General features: G+C 36.0%; 1 protein-coding gene across 3 annotated transcripts in view; it reads right to left on the bottom strand.

Moving 5' to 3' along the window:
• Window positions 1–13,245, bottom strand: part of NUP107 (nucleoporin 107) — a 56,001-nt gene that overhangs the window by 16,839 nt on the left and 25,917 nt on the right. For all 3 annotated transcript variants that reach the window (XM_004053538.5, XM_055357017.2, XM_019038540.4), the window contains 8 exons: window positions 12,082–12,160; window positions 10,153–10,266; window positions 6,461–6,551; window positions 6,238–6,314; window positions 4,718–4,777; window positions 3,915–4,060; window positions 3,749–3,797; window positions 109–178 (listed from right to left, as the gene is read on the bottom strand). In XM_004053538.5, the coding sequence (XP_004053586.2) occupies window positions 109–178; window positions 3,749–3,797; window positions 3,915–4,060; window positions 4,718–4,777; window positions 6,238–6,314; window positions 6,461–6,551; window positions 10,153–10,266; window positions 12,082–12,160 (686 nt within the window). The remainder of the gene's footprint in view (window positions 1–108; window positions 179–3,748; window positions 3,798–3,914; window positions 4,061–4,717; window positions 4,778–6,237; window positions 6,315–6,460; window positions 6,552–10,152; window positions 10,267–12,081; window positions 12,161–13,245) is intronic.

The following is a 13,245-nucleotide window of genomic DNA, read 5'->3' as shown; positions in this document are numbered from 1 at the left end:
CAGTCTGGGTGACAGGGTGAGACTTTGTCTCAAAAAAAGAAAAAAAAAACCAAAAAAACACACACACACACACACAAAAACATAAAGTAAAATAAAACCATATCTTACCATCAATGTCTCCCAGGATAAGAAACTTTTGAACTATATGATAATGTTCTTGATTCTCTTCCAGAACTCTCTGAAAAAAAAGTTTTTAATTTTCCATAAATCTTCTAGCAGTCATTCTGTAGTATATATTCATTGTTAAACTAAAAATGTTAAACTTTTGAAGGAACATATAGAAAGAAAAAGCTGGAAATGAAGGGCCTTAGAAAGATCAAAATAAAATAAAACATGGAAAGGATACTGCCTTTGGAATATACTGACAGCTTACAAATCCAGAACTGAAAAGCATCTTTGAAAGTAGAGACCTATGTTATAACAATTTAATCTCTCAATGGTATTAAACTTTTATTCTTATATTTTATTCCTATTTACCTTGGCACTATACATGGTGGACCAGAAAGGAAGAACTCATGTGACCTAAGCAAAATAAACTATTAAGATTTCTTTCAACATGAGCAGCAGTACACGAAAGCATTTTTTGAGTATTCTCTTCTGTACATGGCACCAAGGGTGGAAAAAAACAAAATAGTGATCAGGTACAGAGTAGAGAAAACCTTTTCTAACTTATTTGCAGCTTGATTTTTTGAAGAATATAGTTCATTTTTTGTTGTCAAACATATTTTAATTTTTATTTAGTTGGCTGTCTAAATTTTCTTTCAGCATTTATTCATTTTTACATGCAAACCTTTGCTCTATATGGAATTTATTTTAGTTACATGGCATGAAGTAGGATCTAGCTTTGTTTTCTTCTGGATGGAAAGCCAATTATGCCAGCGCCATTTATTTAAATAAACCATCCCTTTCCCTCTGAAATGAAATGTCACCTCTGACATCTATTAAGTTCTCATATATACTTGGATCTAGTTTGGACTTTGTGTTCCACTCATCTATTTATTTTCATGTCAGTTCTATACTGTTTTGTTGTATCTTCATATTAAGTGTTATTATTGAGTAAGGCAAGTACCCTCTAACTACTTTTTTTGCTTTGAGTGTGGTTTTTTTTGTTTGTTTGTTTGTTTTTGAGACAGAGTCTCACTCTGTTGCCCAGGCTGGAGTGCAGTGGTACAATCACGGCTCACTGCAGCCTCCACCTCCCTGGGCTCAGGTGATCCTCCCACCTCAGCCTCCTGAGAAGCTGGGACTACAGGAGCATGCCACCACACCCGGCTAATTTTTAAAAATTTTTTTGTAGAGATGGGGTTTTGCCATGTCGTCCATGCCGGTCTCGAACTCCTGAGCTCAAGTGATCCTCCTGCTTCAGCCTCCAAAACTGCTGGGACTAGAGGTGTGAGCCACCAAACCCAGATTGTTCTTTTTCAAAATGCTCTTGCCATTCTCAATGATTCTTTTACTTGCCAAAATTTTCTGTCCAGAAGTAATACCCCAAAGCATTAGATTTTTATGCTAATTTTGGAATGAGTGACATTTATATTAAATGACCTCATCGAGGAACATGATATATCTATTTATTTATGTCTTATTTTATGTCCTTCAGTAATATTCTATAGTTTTTTAAATGAAGGGCTTGAAATCCTGGATTAATTTTTTATTCCTAGATCTCTTTAGTTTTGGTCACTCGTTTAAATGGAACTTTTGGGGAGGGGGTACTAAATCCTTTTCTAAATAGTTATAACAAGTACAGAAAGACTTGACTTTTAAAAAAAACATTGTCTTGTATCTGGCTACTTTAACAAATTCTCTTATTAAGTCTAGTAACTTACTGAGCTTTAAGTTTCTAGACTAATATTTTTATCATATATAAATGTTCTTCCCTTTCTAGTATTTATATCTGTTCCTTAATTTTCTTGTTTTATTTCATTAGCTAGAATATCCAAAATAATAGACTGGTAATAAACTCTTGACAGAAAAAGCATTAATTTCCTTACTATATCAAGTGCTCCTATATAAGAAAAATATAAAACACCACAGAAAAATAGCTAAAAGATATGAACAAAAAATTCGCAAATGGTCAATAAACATAAGGAAACATGCTCAGCCTTATGAATAGACAAGAAAATGTGAGTAGAACAGCAAGTTCCTATTTCCCACCTACTCTGATGGATTGGCAAAACATAAAAAGTGTGACATTTGAGGCTGGTGAGAATGTATAATTCAATAAATTACTTGTGGAAGTATGAATTAACTGCCACAACCAGGTAATAAATTATTTTTCCATTTCAATTTTTTCTTTTTTTTTTGAGACAGAGTTTCGCTCTTGTTGCTCAGGCTAGAGTGCAACGTTGCAACCTTGGCTCACTGCAACCTCTACCTCCTGGGTTCAAGCAATTCTCCTGCCTCAGCCTCCCAAGTAGCTGGGATTACTTACAGGCATGCAGCATCCATTTCAAAATGTTTCTTTACCTACCTACCTACCTATTTAATTTTTCTTTTTTCTTTGAGACAGGGCCTTGCTCTGTTGCCCAGGCTGGGGTGCAGTAGTGCAATGACAGCTCACTGAAGCCACGACCTCCTGGGCTCCAGTGCAGTAGTACAATCACAGCTCACTGAAGCCACGATCCTCCCACTTCAGCCTCTGGAGGAGCTGGGACTACAAGTGGGTACACCACCATACCCAGCTAATTTTTTTTTTTAGAGACGAAGTTTTGCTATGCTGCCCAGGCTGGTCTAAACTCCTGGCCTCAAGTGATCCTCCCATCTTGGCCTCCCAAGTGCTGGGATTACAGATGTGAGCCACCATACCTGGCCTTTTTATTTATTTTTATTGTATATATTTTTAAGGTATACAACTTGATGTCTTCAGAGAATTCATTCAGAAACACTGTATGTATGTATATACAATGTATAAAGCATATACTTATTTATACTCCTTAACCTGGTAACCCTGCTTTCAGGAAACTTATCCCAAAGAAACAGAAGGACTAGTAGCTAAGTACACACACATGTAACTTCATTACAGCACTAGAAATAACCTAAATACTACCCAAAGGGGAATGATTAAAATAAATCATACATTATTCTAAAGAACACTATGTATTTATTAAAAAGAATAAGGTTAAGTGAAAATGAATAAACTAACTTGGAGATTATCATTAAATGAAAAAAATCAAGCTGTAGAGTAATATATGTAGTACAATGTGAAAAACACAAAAATCAAAATTCTAAATTGGAGTATCTACATTATTTACACATATTTGTAAGATCATGGAGAGAAATATAGAAGGATACATATCAGTATGTTTTATCATCTCAGGGGAATAACCATAAAGGGGTAGAAATTACTATAAAGGTTTTATTTATACATTCTAAAATTATTTTATTGTTACAAGTACATACAATATTACTACGGTTGTTTAAGCATTTTTAAAAGAATATAATTTTTAGAAAATATTAGATTTTAAGATCTAGGAAAATAAAGTCTTAATAATTTTCCATAATGTGTTTTAAATTTTAAAAAAGGAATAAATATAGCTTACATGCATATACTTAGATGAAATTAATCCGAAACAAAAAACTAAAAATGTATCATTTATGTAATTAAATTTCTTCCTTTCAAAGAATGATTCTTATTTTAATAGGTGAGAAAAAGGGAGAAAGTTCCACCTTTTTCCTTTCAGCTACAGTGCACAATAGAATAACACTGTTTCCTATTCCAGATACCTAACATATTCCTATTAACATTTACCTTTTTATCAGTAGCTTGAAGTTCCTCAAAAACCTTTTCTAAGGTCCAGCTTCAAAAGAAACAACGGGAAAAGAATAATGTTAATAATATGAAAAAGGACTGTAAAACAAAACATCAAAGAGCATGCTACAAATCACCATGACTCAAAACAATCCAACAAACTCACTTTGCTCCCAGATATTCTCTAGGGAGTTCTTCAGTTTCATCCAGAGTTGCTACTGATGTCTGGATCTCCTGTTCTACCAGACTGTCCACCATCACCCGGAAGTAGGCCCAAACTGTGTCTTCCCAGGTGTCACAGACAGGAAGCAGCTTTTTCCCCATTACAAAACAGAAACATATAGACATATTCAACAGAAAAGAAAGGAAAAGCAATTACATCCAATGATACAGACTATAAAATCACTTTATAATGATATAAAACACGGCAGATTTAAAAAAAATTATGCCAAATAACCTTTCCCCCGCCAACTACATCTTCTAAGATGTTTGAACTGTTCAGATTTTTTCATACTGTTAACAGCAACATCAGTTTTCCAGGCTGATATGACATTTCAACTGATTAGTATAGTATCCCTAAAGATAGCTATAATATGTAGGGAGTAGTGGGTTGTGAGAAAACATGCATATGTAAGACAACCCAAGGACTCACTGTGTCTTTCTGGTACATTTCTGCATACAGCTATGAGTATTTTAAGTCATCAATAAATGTGTGTTGGAGTTAAATTTACAATTCTTAGTTAAAAACTGAAATCTGATTTCATTCATTAAAATACCATGCATGTTATGGGATACATCAAATTAAGCAGAACAAGTCACTATCTGATTCATGATTGTCTCTATCATTGCTACACTTATGTATATACTTAAGTATACAAACAAGTTTATATTTGTTATATACAATTGTTAGAATATTTTATTTAATTTTACTCCACAGAAAAAATTTAAACATTAAAACAGATTGCATACCTGCTTAAGATTCCCACTTAAAGCTGCATAAATTGCTCTCTCGTATCTATTAAAAAGCTCCTAAAACACAATGAATATAAACAAATTTGAAATATTGTTTTTCTTAGTATGTCAATTTTCCTCATAATGTGGAGTCTTGCAATCTCTTCTAGACTGAACCTATTCACTTGATAGTTTTTAAACTTTAGTGAAAGATCTAGTGGGGTAATAACAAAGAAGAACTTCAGTGTGATGAAATAATAAATGCTGAAATCTAGAGGAAAAAGTAAAACATTTAAATGCCAAATATTGGGTGAAAGCAGATCCAACTCTAGTGGATGCTTTGAATATTTAAAATCAAATTTTATTTCAGATACAATCTATATAGTTATTTACTCCTAGAATGTTTCTCAATACCTGACATTCTGATACTGACCTGATACTCTCTGATATTGACCTATGTACGACATCAAAACAAGGCATGCATTAGTTTGCATCTAATTCCTATGTAGAACTAACTAATTCCCCATTTTACTTTTGGGATTCTATTAATGGTATTTCCAGTTTTCTTATCATCCAAACAAGAGACTTCAGAGACTCTTACTGCATAACTGAGTCCACCTCTGCCTTCTGTTTCTAATCACCGGTCCTGACCAGTGTCTCTTCCTTCCTTTCCATTATCATCAATAGTATCCTAGGAAAGACCCTTATGACTTAGTGTCCAAATAATTCTGACAGGCTCCTAATTACTTTTTCAGGCTTTTATCCATCTAATTTTAAGTATATTTTTTCTACTGCCATGCTGATCTTCTTAAAAACACTTCTGCCATGTGCCCTAAAGCTTCTACCACCCTGACATCCAATTCCACAAGAAAACTTTAGGCCTTTTTCAAGGTAAAGTGCCATATTTATTGTAGTATTTATGTATTTTTTGAACTGTTTGACAGATGTAAAACTGTGCTACAATTTTTATTAACTTTTTATCATTTTATGTATCACTAATGAAGTTTTTGAGTATTTTTCTCTTAACTCCATTTCCCTATAAGTCCTGTGGGGTTTTTGCACAATGTTGCACATTGTGATGACTTTGAATACCTATGTCGTGTTACAACAGAACTGACTGTATTTCCTTTATAAGCATTCTACTCCAACCTGGTAGACCCACCTTACTCTGAGTTTCCCAATCTATGTATCCTACCTGGAATTCCTTCCTCTTGTTTTTCATTCTCAACAACGCAAATCCTAAGTCTTAAAAGTTCAATTCAATTCTTTCCTCAGGGAAGCCGGCTTTAAGCTTTAGCCCAGTACTTTTTCTCTAAATTCATTTGGTACCTCCTTTACATTTCTGCCTTATATCAGTGTTTAATTCTTAGTACACAGTGTTTTAATAATTCTGATAAGTAGTTAAGCCTATTCCTCAATTTAATTGGAAATTCTCTGAAAAACAGTTTTACACTACTTTCAATGTTTCACAGCCCCTGAATAGGCTTTCAATTAATTGGAGTTAAAAACAGTATCACTGAATATTTTATTTATCTTACATCTTCTGCCATTCTCCAGCAACTTATTTTCCAAATGCGTCTATATGGATTCCCTTCAACAGGTTCTAATTCTGTTCCTATAAAATAGTAAAAGAAAATTTCTGGTTTAAAATAAGACCTTATTACAATTCTTTCTAAAAAGAGAAGCTATAGTTCACAAAGACTGGCATTTAGAGCAAAATGCCTTTGTCCTCAACTGTCAGAATAAAATCTACTAAAATACCTCCATTAACATTAGGGTCATGGTACAGTTTCCAGCCTTCAAGTGTTGCAGCTCTCCATGCTTGACCACAGCGTTTACAGAGTCGTTGTGCCTTAGAAAACAAGAAAGAGCAGTCAGTCCAATAACCAGGGTGCTTTATAGTAAAGTATAACCAATATATGACAAGCTTAGATAACTTATGGAACAAATGTTCCATCCATCCCATTACAAGGGATGGATGTAGACAGTTAATAATGGAATTCTGGCTGGGCGTGGTGGCTCACGCCTGTAATCCCAACACTTTGGGAGGCCAAGGCAAGTGCATCACCTGAGGTCAGGAGTTCCAGATCAGCCTGGCCAACATGGTGAAACCCCATCTCTACTAAAAACAGGAAAACTAACCAGGCGCAGTGGCAGGCGCCTGTAATCCCAGCTACTCGGGAGGCTGAGGCAGGAGCATGGCTTGAACCCAGGAGGCAGAGGTTGCAGTGAGCTGAAATTGCGCCACTGCCCTCCAGCCTGGATGACAGAGTGAGACCTTGTCTCAAAAACTAAATACATACATACATACATACATACATACATACATACATACATACATAATGGCATTCTATTTTTAAAACATATGCATGTCTTTCTGTGGCCTCTGCCTTCATTTTTCTTTCTTTTTAAAATTTTTTTGTAGAGACAGAGTCTCATTATATTGCCCAGGCTGGTCTCGAACTTCTGGACTGAAGGGATCCCCCCCAACCTCAGCCTCCCAACATGCTGGGATTACAGGTGTGAGCCACCATACCTGGCCCTGTTTTTATTTCTAAAAAATCCCTTTTCTGTTTTACTTTAGGCTGAACAATAGGTTCCCACGGCACCCACTGGCATTTAATTCTGCTAGAAACAAATGGGGTTAAAGAGGTTGATGACCTCTGATTTATGAAAAACTGTTACAAAAACAGTCTCTAATGACAAGGTTGTTACTGCTCGTTTACTCCACTGATGATACTGCATGTTCAACTTGACCAATAAGTCAGTAAGTCAATGTGTTTATATACCAGTAAGGTAAATACATGTTTTTGTTCCATCATCCCTTTAGGGAATCACCTTTTCCCCATTCTTGGCGCCTATGTTTTGGATAGGCCTGATCCGATTCCAGAAATCTAAGGTTAGGGATGTGAGCTAACAAGATTCACCACCAGGACTCTTGGTGGAGATACTGGGAAAGAAAATATACTCCTTTTACTGAGATTGCTAGCTCCATGTAAGCTTGGAGCTTCTTGTATCCATCTCTGATACAACATGGGGAGTAGCTTTCTGGGAATGAAGGCACAGAGAGGAGGGTTGAGCTATGGGTCTTGGACACAGACAGTATCCTAGTGATATCTTTGGAGTTCCTGGATCCTGCTGAAAGCCAGATATACCTTCTATACTTCCCACTTCCATGAGCCAATCAATTCTCCTCTTGTAAGCATAAAGTAACTTAGGTTGGGTTTCTATCACTTGAACCCAGAAAGCCTGATTGATACAACTAGTTAAAGAATATCATACCCCTAACATCATTCTGAACTTATAGCCTTTAAAATCTATGAGAGCTATGTAAGAGTTAACATGGAAAACTATTTTGATATGGTATCTTAAAAAGGCAGGATAAAAACTCAATATAGAATATTGAAAATATTATGCTAAGTGAAATAAGATAGTCACAAAAGCACATTGTATAATTTTACCTATACATCATAGAGACAGTAAGTAGATTAGAGGTTACAGGGGCTGAGGGAAGAAGAGAATGAGGCGTTACTGCATATAATGGTTACAGTTTGTATTTGGGTTGATGAAAAAGTTTTAGAAACAGACAGTGGTGATGGTTTCCCAATACTGTTAATGTAATGAATGCCATGAAGTGCACACTTAAATGATTAAAATGGCACATTTTGTTATATAATAATATATAATATATTATACAATTCACAAAATCAATAATGTAATATACCAAAACCATTGAATGGTGTCACTTGAAATGGGTGAATTACATGGTATGTAAATTTTATCTCAAATTACTATTAAAAAAGAGGGAAAAAACTTGAATGTATAGTATGACTGCAACTACCTTAAAAAGGAAGACCAAAGAAAAAAAGGGGCTATAAGTAAATACAAAACACTCACTATCTGTGGTTTTATAAAGCTAGTGAGACCTTGAGAATTTCTATTTTTTGAGCCTTCAATAATATGATTGTATTTCTGTTTTTTAAAATAAATCCCATGGCCAGGTGTGGTGGCTCACGCCTGTAATCCTAGCACTTTGGGAGGCTGAGGTAGGCGGATTGCCTGAGCTCAGGAGTTTGACACCAGCCTGGGCAACACGGTGAAACCCCGTCTTTATTAAAATGCAAAAAATTAGCCGGGTGTGGAGGCGTGTGCCTGTATTCCAAGCTACTTGGGAGGCTGAGGCAGGAGAATTGCTTGAACCTGGGAGGCGGAGGTTGCAGTGAGCCGAGATCGCACCACTGCACTCCAGACTGGGCGACAGAGCGAGACTCCATCTCAAAAAAAAAAAAAAAAAAAAAAAAAGAAATTACATAAGAAATTAATATATGCTTATGGTTGATAGCATAGAAGAGAACAAACAACACTTTGAACTGACATAGAATCTGTCTAAAGACCATTGCAAAAAGTACTGTAAACCAAGTACAACATAATACTGAAGCCAAACTCCTACACATCACACTATCTCACCTAAAGAGCCATCTGGTAAACTGTCCAATTAGATACTTATCATTCTACATATAAGATATTAACTATCACCCACATTTTTAAAAGGTAAGGTTAAAAGGAAGAAGTTTGAGGGCCATTGTAGCCTTCAAGTGCCTAAATAGTATCACCTAGAATTAGGGTTAGGTTTATTCCAAACTCTGAAAAATCAGAATTAGAAATAATGAAGATTGGGTCAGGTGCAGTGGCTCATGCCTGCAATCCCAGCACTTTGGGAGGCCAACGCAGGAAGATCACTTGAGCCCAGGTGTTCATGATCAGCCTGGACAACATAGTAAGACTCCGTCTGTACAAAAAATAAAAAAGTTAGTTGGGCATAGTGGCGTGTACCTGTAGTCCCAGTTACTCAGGAGGCTGAGGCAGGGCTTGAGCCCGGGAGGTAAGGACTGCAGTGGGCCATGATTATATCACTGCATTCCAGTCTAGGCGACAGTGAGATCCCATCTCAAAAAAAAAAAAAGAAAGAAAGAAAGAAAAAGGAAAAAAAAAGAATGGAGATTGGGCTAGGTGCAGTGTCTCATGCCTGTAATCCCAGCACTTTTTAAGGCCAAGGCGGGAGGATCACTTAAGGCCAGAAGTTTGAGATTAGGCTGGGCAACATGGCAAGACACTATCTCAAAAAAAACAAAAACAAAAACAAAAATCTCAAACGGAACAAAAAAATAAATAATGGGGATATTCCTAGAGTATGCAGTGCAATATGGGAAAGAAAACTATGACTTGTTATAAATAATTTTCTATTAATTAGAGTTGTACAAACTAGATTACATTGTTTTCTCAAGTTACATGTGCCTTATCACTGGAAATGTTCGAACAGGAAGTTAGATCTAGAAATACCATGAATGGAATTACTGCATTAAGAAGGCTTACTAGGCAGCCACAAAAATCTCTTCCAACTCAAAGAGTCTATGACTTTTTGAAATTAGACAAGAAGGGTATACATGACTAACCTCTTCTGTCATTCCAGCACGGATTAGAGTGAAGAGATATTTGAGTAATCTAACTTCATCTTCTCTATCCAGATCATCAAGGGGCATTTTCTGTCTTATGGGAGCATCAGGGTCCTGTAAGAAGGAAAAAAAGTCATCATCAACCATAAATCCTTTGTAGTTACATACATTTTACACATCATCAAGAGATGATAAACCTATCCTGAGTTTATATACAAATAAATTCATTTTTTCTTTTTTCTTTTCCAGATGGAGTCTTGTTCTGTTGCCCAGGCTGGAGTGTAGTGGCGTGATCTCAGCACACCACAACCTTCATCTCCTCTGTTCAAGCAATTCTCCTGCCTCGGCCTCCCGAGCAGCTGGGATTATAGGTGCACGCCACCACGCCCAGCTAATTTTTGTATTTTTAGTAGAGACGGGGTTTCACCACGTTGGCCAGGTTGGTCTCGAACTCCTGACCTCATGATCCACCCACCTCGGCCACCCAAAGTGCTGGGATTACAGGCGTGAACCACTGCGCCTGGCTGAAATAAATTGTTTCAATTTAATTAAGTAGCAAAGGGAATGAAGCTGTCACAAGATTACAAGTGTTCCAAATAGCCACATAGTCGTCTGCTTCCCTACTTAAAACTCAGTTGGCCCACAAAGGGCATGCCTCAGTCAGGCAAGGCAGAAATACTACTAGCCTATCCCAGCCCAGGTAACACTAGAAGATGACTTGAGTTTCACTATCACAGCAGCTACATGGTCAAGTCTAAATAGAATTAGACCTAAATGGAAGAAGAACACAAAGCAAAAACCTTCTGTTCTGTGACTACAAAGTGCTTACCTGGTACTTTTTGAGAACATATGGGAAGAGGGCCTATTAAGACCTATTTTGGGATTAATGCCACATAAAACACACCAATGCCTAATAAAAAAATTTAAACAGATTTCTAATAAATAAGTACAAATCTCCCAAAACAGTTATTTCTACCTACCTTTTTTTCATGTGCTTCTAAGCATTTAGGATAATATATTGTTCTTACTTTAGCAGCAAACAGCACACATGATCTACATGATGGATTTCCAATGGAAAACAATTTTAATGTGACTCAAGAAAGGAAGTAATTCTTACTCCACATGTTACTTAGTGTATGGTAATATGAATATCAATTCAGAAAATGGAATACATAATAGATCAATTCGCTACTTTCATAAATATTTTGCAAACACATAATTCAATTTTGGAACATGGTCTCTTTCTGGCAAAAGGAAATCATCACTTTCCAGCTGGTAAGATTAAATGATTTTCAGCTGTTGCCTGCTACAATGTAATTTAGCTATAATCAATTTTAAGCTGTTAAGAGTAGTTTCCAAACAATTTTCTTTTTCTTTTTCCCAAACAATTTTCATCAAAAACCTCTTTGTTACTAAACGGAATTCTAGAAGTTTTTTTCAATTGTTACTTATTTCTCTCTTTTCACTATAAACATTTCACGTGCCCTACCTGTCATAAAGCTTCATTCCTTTGTTTCTAGAATAATTCAGCTTCAGTTCTTTTCAAATCCACTTTTCAAATAATTGTTCTAACCTCAAACCAATAAGGCTTTAGTTTTTTTTCACTTGCTTTCAACATAAAAGAGCTTTCATAGGTCAGTCACTACCTTATATAGGCAGTCAAATCTTAAGATAAGACCAAAATTAATTTGTTTTTAATGCTGTCAAGTTAAGTATACTTTCCACAACTTATTACTTACAATTCAAAGGTCACGGATATGTTTCAATATATTCCATCAGATTCCAATGCAACTTAGTTGTTTTAGAGTAAAATGTTAGTGTGTGCAAACCTTTAGAAGAGCAAAACAAAGATCCACGAGAAAAAATTCTCAGCCTGAAAAAAAAAATCAGTTAACTTTGAAGGCAACTTTCATTTCAAAGAACATTTACCAATTCAGTGACAAGCGGACGAACACTTCCAACGTAAGAAGTCAGCTGCCGTTGTTTTAAGGTATGTAGAGTATTTTCCCTGAAAGAAATAATAAGTACCAAATTTTTTAAGGGGTAATTTTAATAGGTCTATTTTTAAAAAATCAAATCAAGTCAAAGGAAGAAAGACAGACTACAATCCCCGTAAAAACATGCAAAAATCCTTAATACAGAAGTACATTTTAGCTCAGATGACTAATGGTGTTGAGGGCTTTTTCATGTCCTTATTGGCCATTCATCTATCTGGTTTCGTGAAGTATCAGTTCAAATTTCTGCCCTTTTTACTAGGATTATCTTTTTACTATTGAGTTATAGTTCTTTATGAACTACACATCCCAGTCTGTGGCTTGCTCCCATTTATTTTCTTAATGGTGGTTTTTTTTTTTTTTTTTTTTTTTTTTTTTTTTGGAGACAGGGTCTCGCTCTGTTGCCGAGGCTAAAGTGCAGTGGCACAATCATGACTCACTGCAGCCTCGACCTCCCAGGCTCAAGTGATCCTCCCATTTCAGTCTCCTGAGTAGCTGGGACTACAGACACGCGCCACCATGCCCTGCTAACATTTTAATATTTTTGTAGAGATGGGGTCTCACTGGGTTCCCGTGGCTGGTCTTGAACTCCCAGCCTCAAGTAATCCTTCCGCCTCAGCCTCCCAAAGTGCTAGGATTACAGGTGTGAGCCACCATGTCTGGCCAATGGTGTTTTTTTAATGATACATTTTTAATTTTAATAAAGTCAAACCATTTTTTTTCCCTGATTATTGCTTTCTATGAGCTAAGATACATCTATCTATTCTCAAGTTACTAGGATATCTTCCTATGCTTTTCTTTAAAAGCTTTATGGTTTTTAGCTTCTACATTTAGGACTATGACACATCTTGAATTAATTGTTGGGTATGGAGTGAGGGAGCCGTCAAGGTTAATCTTCTTTCTCATAGATATCATTCTTCTGCAGTTTGTAAAAAAGGCATTCCATTCCCTGCTGGATTGCTTTGATGTCCTTGTTGAAAACCAAATGACCATATCAGTGTGAATCTGTTGTGGGGTTCTCTGTTCTGCTCCGCTGATCAGCAAAAAAAGGAGATTAACTCATTAAAAATTGTAAAAACCCAACAGGGCATTGTAACTA

The sequence above is a fragment of the Gorilla gorilla genome, chromosome 10 (assembly GCF_029281585.2).
Source record: "Gorilla gorilla gorilla isolate KB3781 chromosome 10, NHGRI_mGorGor1-v2.1_pri, whole genome shotgun sequence".
In the NCBI taxonomy this organism is placed as follows: domain Eukaryota; kingdom Metazoa; phylum Chordata; class Mammalia; order Primates; family Hominidae; genus Gorilla; species Gorilla gorilla.
Note: the sequence above shows the minus strand (reverse complement) of the source record. Positions and strands in the feature narration are given on the sequence as shown.